This window comes from Homarus americanus, unplaced genomic scaffold (assembly GCF_018991925.1).
Source record: "Homarus americanus isolate GMGI-L3 unplaced genomic scaffold, GMGI_Hamer_2.0 scaffold367, whole genome shotgun sequence".
NCBI classification, from domain to species: domain Eukaryota; kingdom Metazoa; phylum Arthropoda; class Malacostraca; order Decapoda; family Nephropidae; genus Homarus; species Homarus americanus.
In genome coordinates this window covers 18,314,660-18,328,617 of record NW_024743709.1, presented here as the reverse complement: position 1 = coordinate 18,328,617, position 13,958 = coordinate 18,314,660, and the positions used below count along the sequence as shown (strand labels likewise).

Below are 13,958 nucleotides of genomic sequence, written 5' to 3'. Positions count from 1 at the left end.
TCAAGGGAGAGAGTGAGTTTGTGAATGCATTTTTAAATGTTGTACTGTATACAGTACATTATAGTATGAAGTATAATTTCAGGTTTTAAAATTTTTATTACTAAATATTTCAGTTTCATGACTCGATAATTTTCATTCCCCAGTTTTTTTTTTTTTTTTTTTTCACCGATGTACTAATTACAGGGGCAAATTTGTGGGGATTTGGTTCTCAAAATTGCAAATCGCCAAATCCGTGAATAATATTTGGGGGGTACATTTACTTGTGGACAAAGAAATTTGTATTCTGTTTATAAGTTTGCCCTTAGGACAATTATTTCTTTTATGTGTAGTTGTATTGTATATACTGTATACAGTATATATGTGTGTGTGTGTGTGTGTGTGTAGACACACACACACACAAATAAATAATAATGGGAAAATCCTCTCACAAATAATCAGAAACAAATTTATTAAAAATGTGACTCACATTTTTAATAAAATTGTTCCTGATTATTTGTGAGAGGATTTTCCAATTATTATTTATTTGTGTATGTGTGTCTACACACACACACACACACACATATATATTTACACTAGAGGTATAGGAAATTACTGTCTCTAAAATGAATGACTCCCTGTCTCAGCCTTGAAAATGCCGGCAACTTTAAAACTACCCACTGACATTCTTGGGTACATCCAGGGTGTCATCTGCAAAAAATAGAGAATCGCAGAATAAAAAATCTATGAATTTGGGGGCCCTGTGTTTTTGCAAAATTAAGTTAATAAATATCATAAATATACAGCACTGTAGTTACCAGTATGTCATTAATTCTGTTATTTGGTTTACAGAGTCAGATTGGTAGGTTGAAAGACCAAATTGAGCGAATATCAAGTGAATGTGATTCAGCTCATCAGAAGGAGTCACAGGCTTTGGAACAGAGCAAGAAGATTGGTCGTCAATTGCGTGAGGCCAAAGAGGACTTGTCAGCCCTGCAGCAAAAGCACACAGATGTATTTAACAAAAAAGGAGAGCTTGAAAAACAACTTGAACTTGCAGATTCTGAAGTGATTACTCTCAAGAGTGACCTTAAACTTGCTTTCAAGAGAATTGAAGATCTCCAGCAGGCTATCCAGGGTGACATTAATGACTCGGACTCCGACATATCTGACAGGTAACTAGATTGCCAACTGTGTAGGCTCTGCCTGGCTATGACTCCTATCGTGTGGGTCATGGCCTCTTCTCTACGCAGATACTTGACTTCAAGTCTCTACTCAGCGACTTTTTCGTCACCATAGAAGCTAGACTCAACTAAAATTGAATCCTAAATCCTTGTACTTGTGGGCAGTCAATTGTCTTTACCTCAAAACCTATTAATAATGATTCTTGCCCTTATCTCTCTCTATGTCTAACTTTCTGCCCATGTATGTCTTGCATGTCATATATTAACTGATTACCATGGTCATAATATTGCAAAAGCTTGCAGTCTAACTACATTCCAAGTCACATGCATATATACATAATTTGTAGCATGTAATAAGAATGATTTACAATGTATGAAGAGTAAAAAGGATATAACTAATTATTACTACTGTACAGAACTGCTTGTAATGTCAATATAATGATAGCATAAAATTCAGTACAGAAACACCACTTTTACATCACCTGTTCCCAGCCAAGATGCTCTCCAACTCATTTACATCTACTTCACAGTTTACCTTGGCTGGTTATAGAGTGAGTAGCTTTTGCGTGAATTAACAAAGCTTGTGTGCCTCCGTGCCATGCGGCTTATGTCTGGTGCCGGGCTTGGGCTTTTGTGTGTGTGTACCTTCCTGGACCATACTTATCTGTTTCTAGTGACAGCGACAGCGACGGCAGCTTGAGCTCATATCTGACTGCGTCCTTGAGGCATCAGAGGTCCTCCTCCAATTCTACGCTTCGCACTCCTCCCTCTGAAGTGCAGCAGCTTGACAGGTAATTGTTGGCGCGTGTTAAATGAATAACTTGTGATGCTGCATTAATTATGACTGTAAATATTTGCAATTATTAGCACCCAATAGCAGTTTCATCATTGAAAAGTAAAGGTTGTTATCAATCTATTTGTAATGTATTGATAGATTAATATTATTATAAGGACAACTGCTATAGTGTGCTGTAATGCAATTTGCTATCACACTTTGCAAACCTAATGCTTTTTTGCACTTTTAATTTGCTTAATGCTGTTATGAAAAGACATGTCCTTCTTAACATTTGTGTATAATTTCCTTCTTTTGAGTTACATTATAAATCTCTCACTATCTGTTCCTCTGTACTAGTTTTTGCATTTTTCATGTATATATGATTTTTTTAAATTAAAACTGAGTGTTTGTATCAGGCTCCCATATCAGATCAGTAAGTTACAGTATGCTGCATTATAGGCTGCATTCTTTGATGAAAAAGTACTCCTTAACATTTGTTTCCATTTTTTATTTCAGGATCATGTTGAATTACAAAGAGTAATGACATTTAAAAAAAAGCAAAGTACAAGATCAACAATCAAATTTTAGATAATTGATTAGTTAAACTTATCATGAATTCAGTCAACATGGAAACTGTTATAATACAGAGTAAGGAAGTGTCCTGCCTCCTGCTAGTAATGCTTCCTACACATTCATGCTGCACCACTGGTCACCTACACATTCATATGGCACCACTGGTCTCTTACACATTCATATGGCACCACTGGCCACCTACACATCGATGCTGCACCATTGGTCTCCTACACATTCATATGGTACCACTGGTCACCTACACATACATGCTGCACCACTGGTCTCCTACACATTCATATAGCACCACTGGTCTCCTACACATTCATATAGCACCACTGGTCTCCTACACATTCATATGGCACCACTGGTCACCTACACATTCATGCTGCACCACTGGTCTCCTACACGTTAATATGGCACCACTAGTCTTCTACACATTAATATGGCACCACTGGTCTCCTACACATTCACATGGCACCACTGGTCTCCTACACATTCATATGGCACCACTGGTCTACACATTAATATGGCACCACTGGTCTCCTACTCATTCATGCTGCACCACTGGTCTCCTACACATTCATATGGCACCACTGGTCACCTACTCATTCATGCTGCACCACTGGTCTCCTACATATTAATATGGCACCACTTGTCTCCTATACATTCCTATGGCACCACTGGTCACCTACTCATTCATGCTGCACCACTGGTCTACACATTAATATGGCACCACTGGTCTACACATTAATATGGCACCACTGGTCTACACATTAATATGGCACCACTGGACTACACATTAATATGGCACCACTGGTCTACACATTAATATGACACCACTGGTCTACACATTAATATGGCACCACTGGTCTACACATTAATATGGCACCACTGGTCTCCTACACATTCTTACAGTTCATTCTATCATGTAAAAGTTGTTATTTTTTACCAGTTTATTTTTATTATTTCCCTTGGTTTTACCCTTATGTATTTAATATTTTTCCCTACTTTAATTGCACTTGATAAGGTAATGCTCATATCATATTATTTTGCATTTTTTATGAATAATTAAAGCAGGTGGCAACAGTCTTACCATACTCCTGCAGTAGCCGTACCATTCAGCATAATTCTTCAGTGATATAAGAACTTGGTATATCTTAGGTAGTACTTGACTCTGTAGTTATGGTCAATGAGGAAAATATTTCACGAATACTTCTCATGTGCCACCTTGCTTTTATTATTAATAGTGTTTATAGCAAAAATGCATTGAAGTGAAATAACAGTTAATTTGTGTTAAATTTATTTACTAATCATAAAAAATATACTGGCGAGTAAAACTCTCACAAATAATTAAAGGAAAAATTGGGAATGTTGGCAAAAGGTAAGGCATATATAAACCTAAAATATATAAATAATATCTCCGTTAGCTGGAATCCCTCAAGCCCAGAACTCTCCGATAGCTGGAATTGAAATTTTCATGGAAAATCGTTCCCATAGTCAGAATTTTCCGGAAAATTCTAGCTTTGGGAATGATTTTCCGAGGGGCGCACTCCCGGAAGTGCTTTGCACCAATTGTTCCGGCTAACGGAGACATCATTGTACTGTATAGAAGCAGACAGTAAATAGGAAAAGTCTAAGAGAAATTGTTTGAAACATTTGTAAACATGGTTTGATCTTGTTAAAAAAGTGAAAATACTCTGGCAATTTTATATAAATGCAGATTATTGATGTAAATTATTACCAAGAGATAGTCTGGTGACTAAGAAAGTAGTAATTATAAAAGGGTGATTAGAGATTTTTCTGTAAATATTAGGCAGTCGTTGAAAAGTAAATTTAAGGATTACGTTCTGCACACATTTTCCATACAATGAAGAAGACAAATTGAAAGAATTTGAGGGATATAGTTGTGTAGTGGAGATTTTATTTTATTGGTGGTTAGATGAAATGGAATGTACAATAGTTGAGATTGAAAAGAATTGAGGTGTTCAAGACCAATCCTGCCAAGAGCCAGTGTGGCCAGAATCGAGTTATTAAATCACAATTAACCCCCACCCTTCCTCTGTCCTGTGGGTGAGTCAGGAAACAGATTGTTGATCTGTATGTATACCGGTAGTGATGAGTCCATCAGAAAAAGGTTCTTTTTTGCATAATGTATTTCACAGCCACAATTAATATTATCCCGTTCTCTTCAACTCTCTTGTCTCGGATGATACATTTTCTAATATTGAAGCTACTGGTCAATCGCTATTCAGAATTCTGTTTTCCAGTAAAAAAAAAAAGGCATTTTTTCTTCTAAAAAAAACCAGTTTTTGTGATATACTGCAGTTCAGAGTGCAACGTCTAGCTTTATACCTAGGTATGTATATGCCTAGCATTAACTCGCCAGGCCAACATACAGGTAATTAAATCATCTAATAATTACTTAAATACGTAATATTAGGAGGACACGTCTCTACCTGGCATTTAATTGCAATTCTCAAAACCCCCTCCTGAATTTGAAGAAGGGCTTTAAGGAGCAGAACAAGATTTGTGTCAACTATCTTGTGCAAATATAGCACCTGTTGAATGTGAAGAACAATTTAAACAAATACAGTATTGAGATTGACATTTGAGAAGATCATTTCATTGAAAAATTATTGAAGAATGAGAAAAGTGTGTTCTGACACATGCTGGACATGGGCCCTACTGTTTGTCTGTAACTGGTCCACCTGTACATGTATTTAAAGGAAACTGACAAGTTTTAAATGAAGACATAAAATTCCAGTTCCCACCAAGGTTTTATAAGACTTGGTCTCATGGAAGGTTCTGTACTATTAAAAATTAGAAATTTAAAAAAAATTATTCACAATTTTGGTTGCAATTAACATTCTGATAAGAAGCAAAGCAGTTTTTGGATAACTAGTACAGTAGTTACACTCAGTCAAGAATGATATGTCAAGCTGCTTGCATTCTGATGCTGTGAACCACTTTCTTGAGAAGTAATATGCAGTCACTTGTTTCCTTTGAAATGTAGCTTGTTCATATCTCTTTAAATAATTAATCTACAATAATAAGATTGAAAAGAAGGGTCTTTAAATTCTTTCATAGAAAATGCTCATAAAACGAGATATAACCACTTGCATTTAGTGTTCAAATATGTAAAGATATTACAGTACACTATCATACATGGCAGAAGACATGGCAAGTGTTTGGGTGTTTTTTAAGTGTCTGCCTTTGTTATCACTTGCATTATAAATATACTGTCACAGGTTAAAGAAGGTCATCACATAAAATAGTAGTTGTAGCTAGGTTGCAGTATGGCAAAAAAGGACTAATTGAAAGGAAACCCAAGAAGACAAGAATTGAGAAATAGATATACTGTACTGTAGTGCTTAAGGAGACAGATTCTTCCTCTACAGGTAAATAACTTGTAGTCTCAACTTGTCTAAAACTGGCATTTAAACCTCTAATACACTGGAATAATGGGTGAAGGTGGTGCACTTAAATGCAGGAACCTGATACATCAAGTTAAGAAAGTTGATGAAAAAGTGATTGAAAAATTAATATGGGAGAGAATAGATTTATGCCAGGTAGGAGGACTACAGAGACAGTATTTATGACCAGGCAGTTACAAAGAAAAATATTTAAGGAAGGAGAAATTTTTTTTTACTTCTTACAGTACGTATATGTAAATTTCGAGAAGTTATTTAACAGGGTACCATGTGAAGTAGTGAGGTGAGCAATGAGAAAGCTAGAAGTTGAGGTGTGTCTTGTTCGAGTGGTTATGGCACGATATGAGTACTCATAGTAGATAGTATAGAAGAGGCAATGGAGAAATTTAAGAACTTAATGATGGAATAGAGTCAAAGGGCCAGAGAGTGAATGTGGCAAAAACAAAAATATTGATTAGTAGTGTGGTTGAGAGATCCTTGGTGGAAAGTGAAAAGCAGTCATGTTTTGTCTGTAAGAAAGGCATTGGCAGCAACTCGGTAATATGCAAGAAGTGTTGAAGGTGGGTACACAAGAGGTGCAGTGGAGTAGATGGCAGACTGCAGGGTGTTGCTGACTTTTAAGTGTTTTGTATGAGCAGGTAACCATGTACCCACAGCAAGGCTAGAGAAACTCAGCATTGGGGTTATGTCTGTTACTTGGGTTGCATGATCAGTTCTAATGGGGATGCTGAAACCTGCTCAGTTGTAAGAGTCAAAAGTGGCTGGAGGAAGTTTAGGGAGCTGCTGCCTTTATTGAGGCAAGAGGACCTTTCCTTCAACTTGAAGGGAAGAATGTATGGTTGGTGCGAGAAGTGTGATGTTGTTTAGCAGTGTAATGTGGGCAGTTAAAGAGGATGACACAAGGAGGCTTGAGCGAGCTGAATTGAGAATAATGAGGTAGATGTAGATTATGACACTGAAAGACAGGAGGCCCTGTTCAGAGCTAAGAGGGCAGCTGAGTATTGAAAGTTTTGGTAAAGTTGTGCATAGAGGCAGGCTGAGATGGTTTGGACATGTGGAGGGAATGGATGTGACTAATTGGGCCAGTGGATGCATCAGCCTAAACATGGAGAGCCAGGGGCAGGCCAAGATTGACATGGGGAGCTACCATCAGGTCATCATGGTAAAGCCATGTAATCAAGGAAAATGTCTGTAAATCATTGATGATGATGGAAATAAATGGACTGTCTGAGCGGGTAATAGCAAAATTAATATGAATGGAAGCTTCATTTAAAGAGATTTGAGGAAATGGGGTTAAAAATACCATTGAGCTGAGTAAAGAGAATGTAGCTGCAAATTTTTAAGGAAATAATCGAGATGAGATTGGCATATGCAAATGAAGGTAAAGGGGAAGTGGCAGTCTTCGAAAGTGCAGATAAGTGTGTCAGTATAAGAAGTAGGGGGAAACAAGTAAACGAATGGTGGGATGCAAGGTTGGCAGTACACCCACCTCTCGATTTACATAGGAGTTATGTTCTTGAAAATCACCACTTAAATCAAAAACATGTAAATTAAACCTATTTTTCCCAAAAGAATACTGTACATGTATATGGTACAGGTTAGGGGAACCATCATATACTACCGTACAGGGTAACTCACAATAAATATTCTTTTACCTTATAAAGAAAAACTAGTTAATAAAGAAAAACAATGGTAAATACATCTTAAATAACACTTACATTGATAACTGGCGATTTCTGCTTGACAAAGGTGGGGTTGAGGAGGGAGACTACTGAGGCAAGGGTACGGGTGAGTGATCACATCTAGCTTGACGTCCATTGCACTTGTTTTTCATGCTTTAGGCTCACCAGAGGAAGCAGATGGACGTTTTCCAGACATGCTCGATGGGAAAAACAGTGTTTAACACTGAAAGATACGTGATAAACACACAAACAAGTAGTGCTGAAACAAACTGAGAAAGTGGTAAGCAGGAAGCTTGCTGTAAACACTAAACAACTGGATGCCATCACAGTTGTACAGTACTGTATACTGCTGTAAACACTAAACAACTGGATGCCATCACAGTTGTACAGTACTGTATACTTCATTATCATCATTAGTAGTAGTAATCTTTATTATTACATTATTATAATATTGATTATATTATTATTATTATTATTATTAATAATAATATTAAAATCATTGATATTGATATGACTGTGACTTTACTGTAATACTAACAAGCACCTCACCGGACATTACACGAGTCTCCGCTTCCAGACAAATACGCGGCTAATTTAAAAAAGAATACGCTGTACGCAGCAAATTTAAACAGCGTTATTTAAAAAATAATTGCGTGTATATTAGGAACTGGTATTAATTGAACAAACGTGTTATTCCAAAGACTCTTAAATCAAATGTGTGTAAAACGAGGAGTGGGTGTACAGTACTTATTAACGAAACGTGAAGGGTATATGAGTGAAAGTTACAAAGGTAATGAAAAAAAATAATAGCAAGCCTAGAACGATAGAATTGTGAAAGCATACATAAGTTGGGGGGAAAGGTTGTCACAAGGTTCTGTAAAAAACAAGAAGTTGTTTTAGAAGAAACTAGGATGAGGAACTCAAAAGTTAACAATGAGGGACTTAATGGATTTCATGAAAAATAAAAAATGTAAAAGATATGGGGGGACAATATTTCAAACAACTTAGGTGTAATAAATAAGAAAAGTAAAGGTATCCTAGGATGTGATGGACTGAATAGTGTTCAAAGCAAAAGAGGAAATAGTAGTAATGGGGTGAGCATGCAAGACTGGCTGTATATAAACTCAAGAATGTTAAGGTAGCAGAGGTAGATGGCTTCATCATTTAAATGTATGTCTGGTATCTTCCTTGCCTATGTGCACTCACCACTACAGCCATCAATGTTGCCATGTCAAAAAACATGTAAGGATTACCAAGGAACAAATTTCATGTTCTTAGCACATATAATAATGCTGGTACAGTATAATGTCATATACAGCTCCTCTCCGACTTACGACGGGGTTAGGGACCCAAATCCAGGTCGAAATGGTAGATAGTTGAAAATGCTTAAATAATACATAGAAAATCTAAAATGGGTGTCGACGTGTCCTCCTAATATTACTTATTAAGTAATTATTAGATGTTTTAATTGCCTGTATGTTGGCCTTGCGAATTGGCTAGGAATTAACATACATAGGTAGCATTTGCTGACGTCGCATTCGAGCTATATCACAAAAACTGGTTTTTAGAAGAAAAAAAAACGGCTTTTTTTCTTCAACATGTGTTTATAAATGAAAATTTTTATAATGATCACCTGTCAAACACTATTTATAGATAATTTATTTCAAATTCTCATGGTACAAACCCCATATTTCTATCCCAAATAGTAATCGTGCTATGACAAAAAACGTAGAGGTATCTGATGCATACGGATGTAGTGTGTGAGGGAGGCTGTGGGAGTGCGGAATCTGAGCAGCCAGCCACCATGAGGCAACAGAACCCTGAGAGTTAGGAAGTTGATGCCTTTATTTACAAGAGAAACATCTCTTTTTGAAAAGGGAAAGGTGTATATAGCTAGCATATATAGTGTGTTGTTATGCAGCAGTGAAACATTGGTAGTCAAAGATGATATCATATGTAGACTTAAATGAATGGGAATGAGATGACTTGTAATATGACTTTGATAGACAGGAAACACTGTTCAGAGGTAAGAGTATGGTTGGGGACTGTGGGTATGGGTAAAGTTTTGCATAGCAGTATGATGAAATGGTTCTGGTATTTAGAAAAATTGGAGGAGACAATTTGGATCAAGAGATTCATGACTTTAAATGTAGAGGGAAGGAAAGCTTGGGAATAGACTAAGAATGAAATGGCCAGAAGTGAGAAATTACCTCAGAAACATCGGTAATGAGAGTCTACAAGATGTCATGCAGCTTGGAGAACTGCCATCGGGTAATCATGGCTGTTTTGAAAAATGGATGTAAAATAGTGATGATGATGAAGTCTGTTGAGTAAACTGTACTGAACATTACCAGGGAAAGTATATGGTGGTAGTTATTAAGAATTGTAGTACAAACAGCTTGAATAGGGTACAGTAATGAATGAAAGTAGAAAAGGGAAACTGAAGTAAGGGTTAGCTTGAATAGAGATAGAGCAGGGGATGGAGAACATTTTAGATATCTTGGAATGGATGTTTCTGTAAATGAAACAGTGAATGATGAAATGAACATTAATTTAAGAAACTTGGAGGGAGGACCATGTTAAACAAGGGAGAGATGGGGTATACAGAGGAATTATTGAGTTACTATTATAAAATGGGTGTGAAGCTTAAAACCAATATATGGAGTAAATATGATTTAAAAATTAAGAAATAAAAAACAAGATGTGCAAGTGAAAGAAGCATTGGACAGAGTAACATCAATAATGTATACAGTATATGAATACCTAATTATTTCAAGGAGATTTAGGGAAGCACTGGGGAAATGCTCTTACTCAAAAAAAATTAAATTCACATCCAGTAGTCTCTGAGTCCTGACGGTGAAGGATTTTATGTTATACAAAAATATAATGTTGATTTAAAATATCACTAACATAAGAATACTGTACTGTGATATGAATGGTAGGTCTCCTAAATAGTTTACTAATGAAGAGGGAAGAAATATTTGAGAAGTCTTAAATATCTAATGAAGTGGATAAATGAAAATTTTTTATGTAGTATGATAGTAGGTACCAGAAAAGATCAACATGTATGTATGTACAGTGGAACTCCGGTTATCCGGGACCACTGTGTTAACCTTCGAGAATGCATCATGACACAAATTGCATCAAATCATTGAGTAGCACTATTTGCATCAGTGATGCAAATCAGTTATTTTTATTCATTTAAACATTTGCCTTTGTTTAAAGAAATGAAGGTCTCAAGATGTGACATACTTTGATTTACAAAAAAAATTATTTATGAAAGTTTTTTCAAGAATGAATCCCTTTCATTCATTGGGGAGTACCTGTAATTTTGATTTTTTTCTCTCATTTTTCACATTCATTGATAGTGGCTCATAAATTATGAATATGGAATTTTTATGCGCATTATTCAAAATATCACTAAGTCCATAAATTGTTTGGACTCAATGTTTCAGGCAACTTTGTGTCCGCTTTCTTGTTTTTATTCTAATATATACATTGGATAATTCATTAGTACATTACCGGAATTTAATTTATCTTAAAATTGCTCAAAACTTTTTGTTTGACCTTATAGCCTCCAATTACAAAGACCAGAAGATGTATAATTAACTGCATCTTATGTGAATTATATTGTGTATTTTTTTTTAAGTGTAGAAGATATTATAAATGTACTGTTTTTTTTTCTTATTAATATAACTTTTTTTTATGAATTCCAGAATGGAACAACCCAATTCCCCTTGTAGCGAAGCCATGTCAGCCATCAGTGAAGATCTCGATGATGCCTCAAACAAGGAATCCTATGCGTGATAGTTTGTACTTAGTATACCTGTGGATCTATTATTATTATATTATACAGAATTTTATAATGTGTGAAGAGTAAATAGCATCTTATAATTGCTGCAGTTCATGCTTGATTGTGAGAACCTTGACTGTGACTGATCCAGTGATGATTGGTAATCACAAGTACTGGAGAAGTGACCGAGCTTTAAATAGGTATTGTATATATGTACAGGAACTGAACATGTTTGATGAGAAAGTCTTTTCTCTCTTTCTTTCTCTTGATCTATTTCTGAATGGTGCTCAACTTGTGAAGCAAAGTCTTTAAACATATTTTTTTCTCTCTTCTCCTCTGTAATCACTTGTTAACAGTGACATTCCCAATGTGTTCTTTCTAGTGTGCAACTTTGGAACCTTTTTTTATTTTTTCAAGTGGATGATCCATAGGAGAAAAACTATTTCTAATGTATTGGTAACATTACGTTTGTTGACATATTATATATATCCGAGACAAATTTTACATCCACATCAAATGTCATTCTTAGAATGAGCAGAGTGATACTTTGTCTCTGGATCATCCACCAATGCAAATTTTGTTATGCATAATATGATACAGTACTACAGTTCCCTATTCTTTGCCTGTGCATTTTGTCTATTTTTCTTAAGACACCTTTTCCTTGGATAAGCATTTTGATTACCATAGAAAAGACCTTAGTGTGAGCTTTATCTACACTATATGATTATAGTTGTATGTATCTGAGAGACAGAATAAGTTGCTTGCTGTCAAGTGATATACTTGGTCATTAATGGCTCACATCATTCCCCAAGGAGAAAGGTGCAATATTAGTCATATTTCCTTGAAATTGATTTCTATAAATATCTAATGCATAGTCCCAGTTGTTGGAGAATTTTTTCTTATGCTGCTGTGACTACCTTCCACTTACAAGTCATATCCCTTGCATTGAATCTATACAATACACAGCCTTCTGCATTCCTCAGTGGCATTAACTATCTGTTATGCTTTTGTCCCTTCTTTTAGTGTACAGTTTATATAAAGATAAAACTTTGCTTGCCTTATTATTTACTAATAGGAACATTAAGTGATCTGATTCTGTCTTGTAACAAGACTTGGATCCTAGTGCCACTGAGGATGCCCTATAACCTGCTTCCCATCTCTTCCATGTTAGAAGAGTGGAGACAGCCCAGCACTGTAACTTTCTGCTCACTATAAGGACTTACCAGAGGTGATGACCTTGTCCAATTTTTTGTAATATAATTTGGGGAGGGTTAATGTGCTGGAAAGTACTGTACTTAAATTTGCTTGTCAGTTTATATGCATAAAATTCTTTTTCCATTCAGAATGTGCCCACAGTGTCCATATGACTTGTTATGACAGTTCTTTCTTAAACAAAGTAGGAAATTAATAGGTTACCTAGTGTCCTGACAGCTAAATGGTAATATAGAAAATGTAACCTAACTTAAATTTCTTACTCAGTTGGTATGTTTATAACATAAAACATATGTTAGTACATAGTAATGTTTTATGATGACAGTTCTTCCAGTTTGGCATTCAGCTTGCATAAATATGGCTGCCAACAAGCAAAACAATGTTTTGTAACATTTTATGACTGCTTTTGCAGTCTGACATCCAGCTTGCATAGACTTCATGAAGATTTTACAAGAACTCTGATGTGAAAATTAAAAAATAAGGGACATTCGTTGAAGATATTTTCTTTGCATTTTAGGAATATATTCATAATGTATTTTTTTATCAATACCCGTTTATCCCTTTGGACCTACAGATTACCACCATCTCTGGATTACTTAAAGGAACTGTATTATTGTAACAAGAATATTATTTTTATTCTTAGAGTTATTTATTATTTATATAGTTTTGCCTTGTAGATCATTTAGATCTTCCTTTCCCTACTAGCAAAGCTCATCTAAGAAATCTATTACTGATGCATAATTATATGAACCTTGAGAAGATGGTTTGTAATGATTTGTACGGAATTTACATTATAGATATGTACAGTTTACAGTAAGACTAACGTGAGTATTATTTGTTTTATTTTTCCTTTTAACTTGTTACTCACAACATTCTCATGAAAAGCACATATTTTTTAGATATTCACTGTTGTCTACCAGTATGTACAGGTATAGGACCATTTATCCGTGTCCCGGTACTCAGAACACTCCAAAAACGGCTATGTTCTGGAACAAATTATTTAAAATGAGTGCCGAGCGGGGATATTTCCAACCATTCCGTACCAATGACCTGTATGTTATGGATATTTTTTAACTCCTAATTTCTGGGTAAATATATGTAATTTTCTTTGTTCACTTACATACACACTTAATCTTACAGAAAGTGATTAAAATAAATAAATAAATAAATAAAATATGTAATTATCATAAAGTATAAAGTATTTCCCAACTCATAATTTCGGGTATATACAGTGATATCCCCGTTAGCCGGAACAATTGGTGCAGAGCACTTCTGGGGATCAGAGATTTCCGGGTAACAAAAGAACTTTCTCAAACCCCAAAAAATTCCTTA

The 13,958-nt window shown here is 35.5% G+C and overlaps 1 protein-coding gene across 8 annotated transcripts in view; it reads left to right on the top strand.

Moving 5' to 3' along the window:
- LOC121877237 (calponin homology domain-containing protein DDB_G0272472-like) overlaps window positions 1-13,457 on the top strand; it is a 98,885-nt gene extending 85,428 nt beyond the window's left edge. For 7 of the 8 annotated variants that reach the window (XM_042382871.1, XM_042382873.1, XM_042382872.1 and 4 more), the window contains 3 exons: window positions 829-1,151; window positions 1,835-1,951; window positions 11,338-13,457. In XM_042382871.1, coding sequence (XP_042238805.1) covers window positions 829-1,151; window positions 1,835-1,951; window positions 11,338-11,428 — 531 coding nt within the window. In that variant the 3' untranslated portion in view covers window positions 11,429-13,457. The remainder of the gene's footprint in view (window positions 1-828; window positions 1,152-1,834; window positions 1,952-11,337) is intronic. The other variant, XM_042382875.1, reaches the window with a different exon arrangement.
- Window positions 13,458-13,958: the final 501 nt, after the last annotated feature.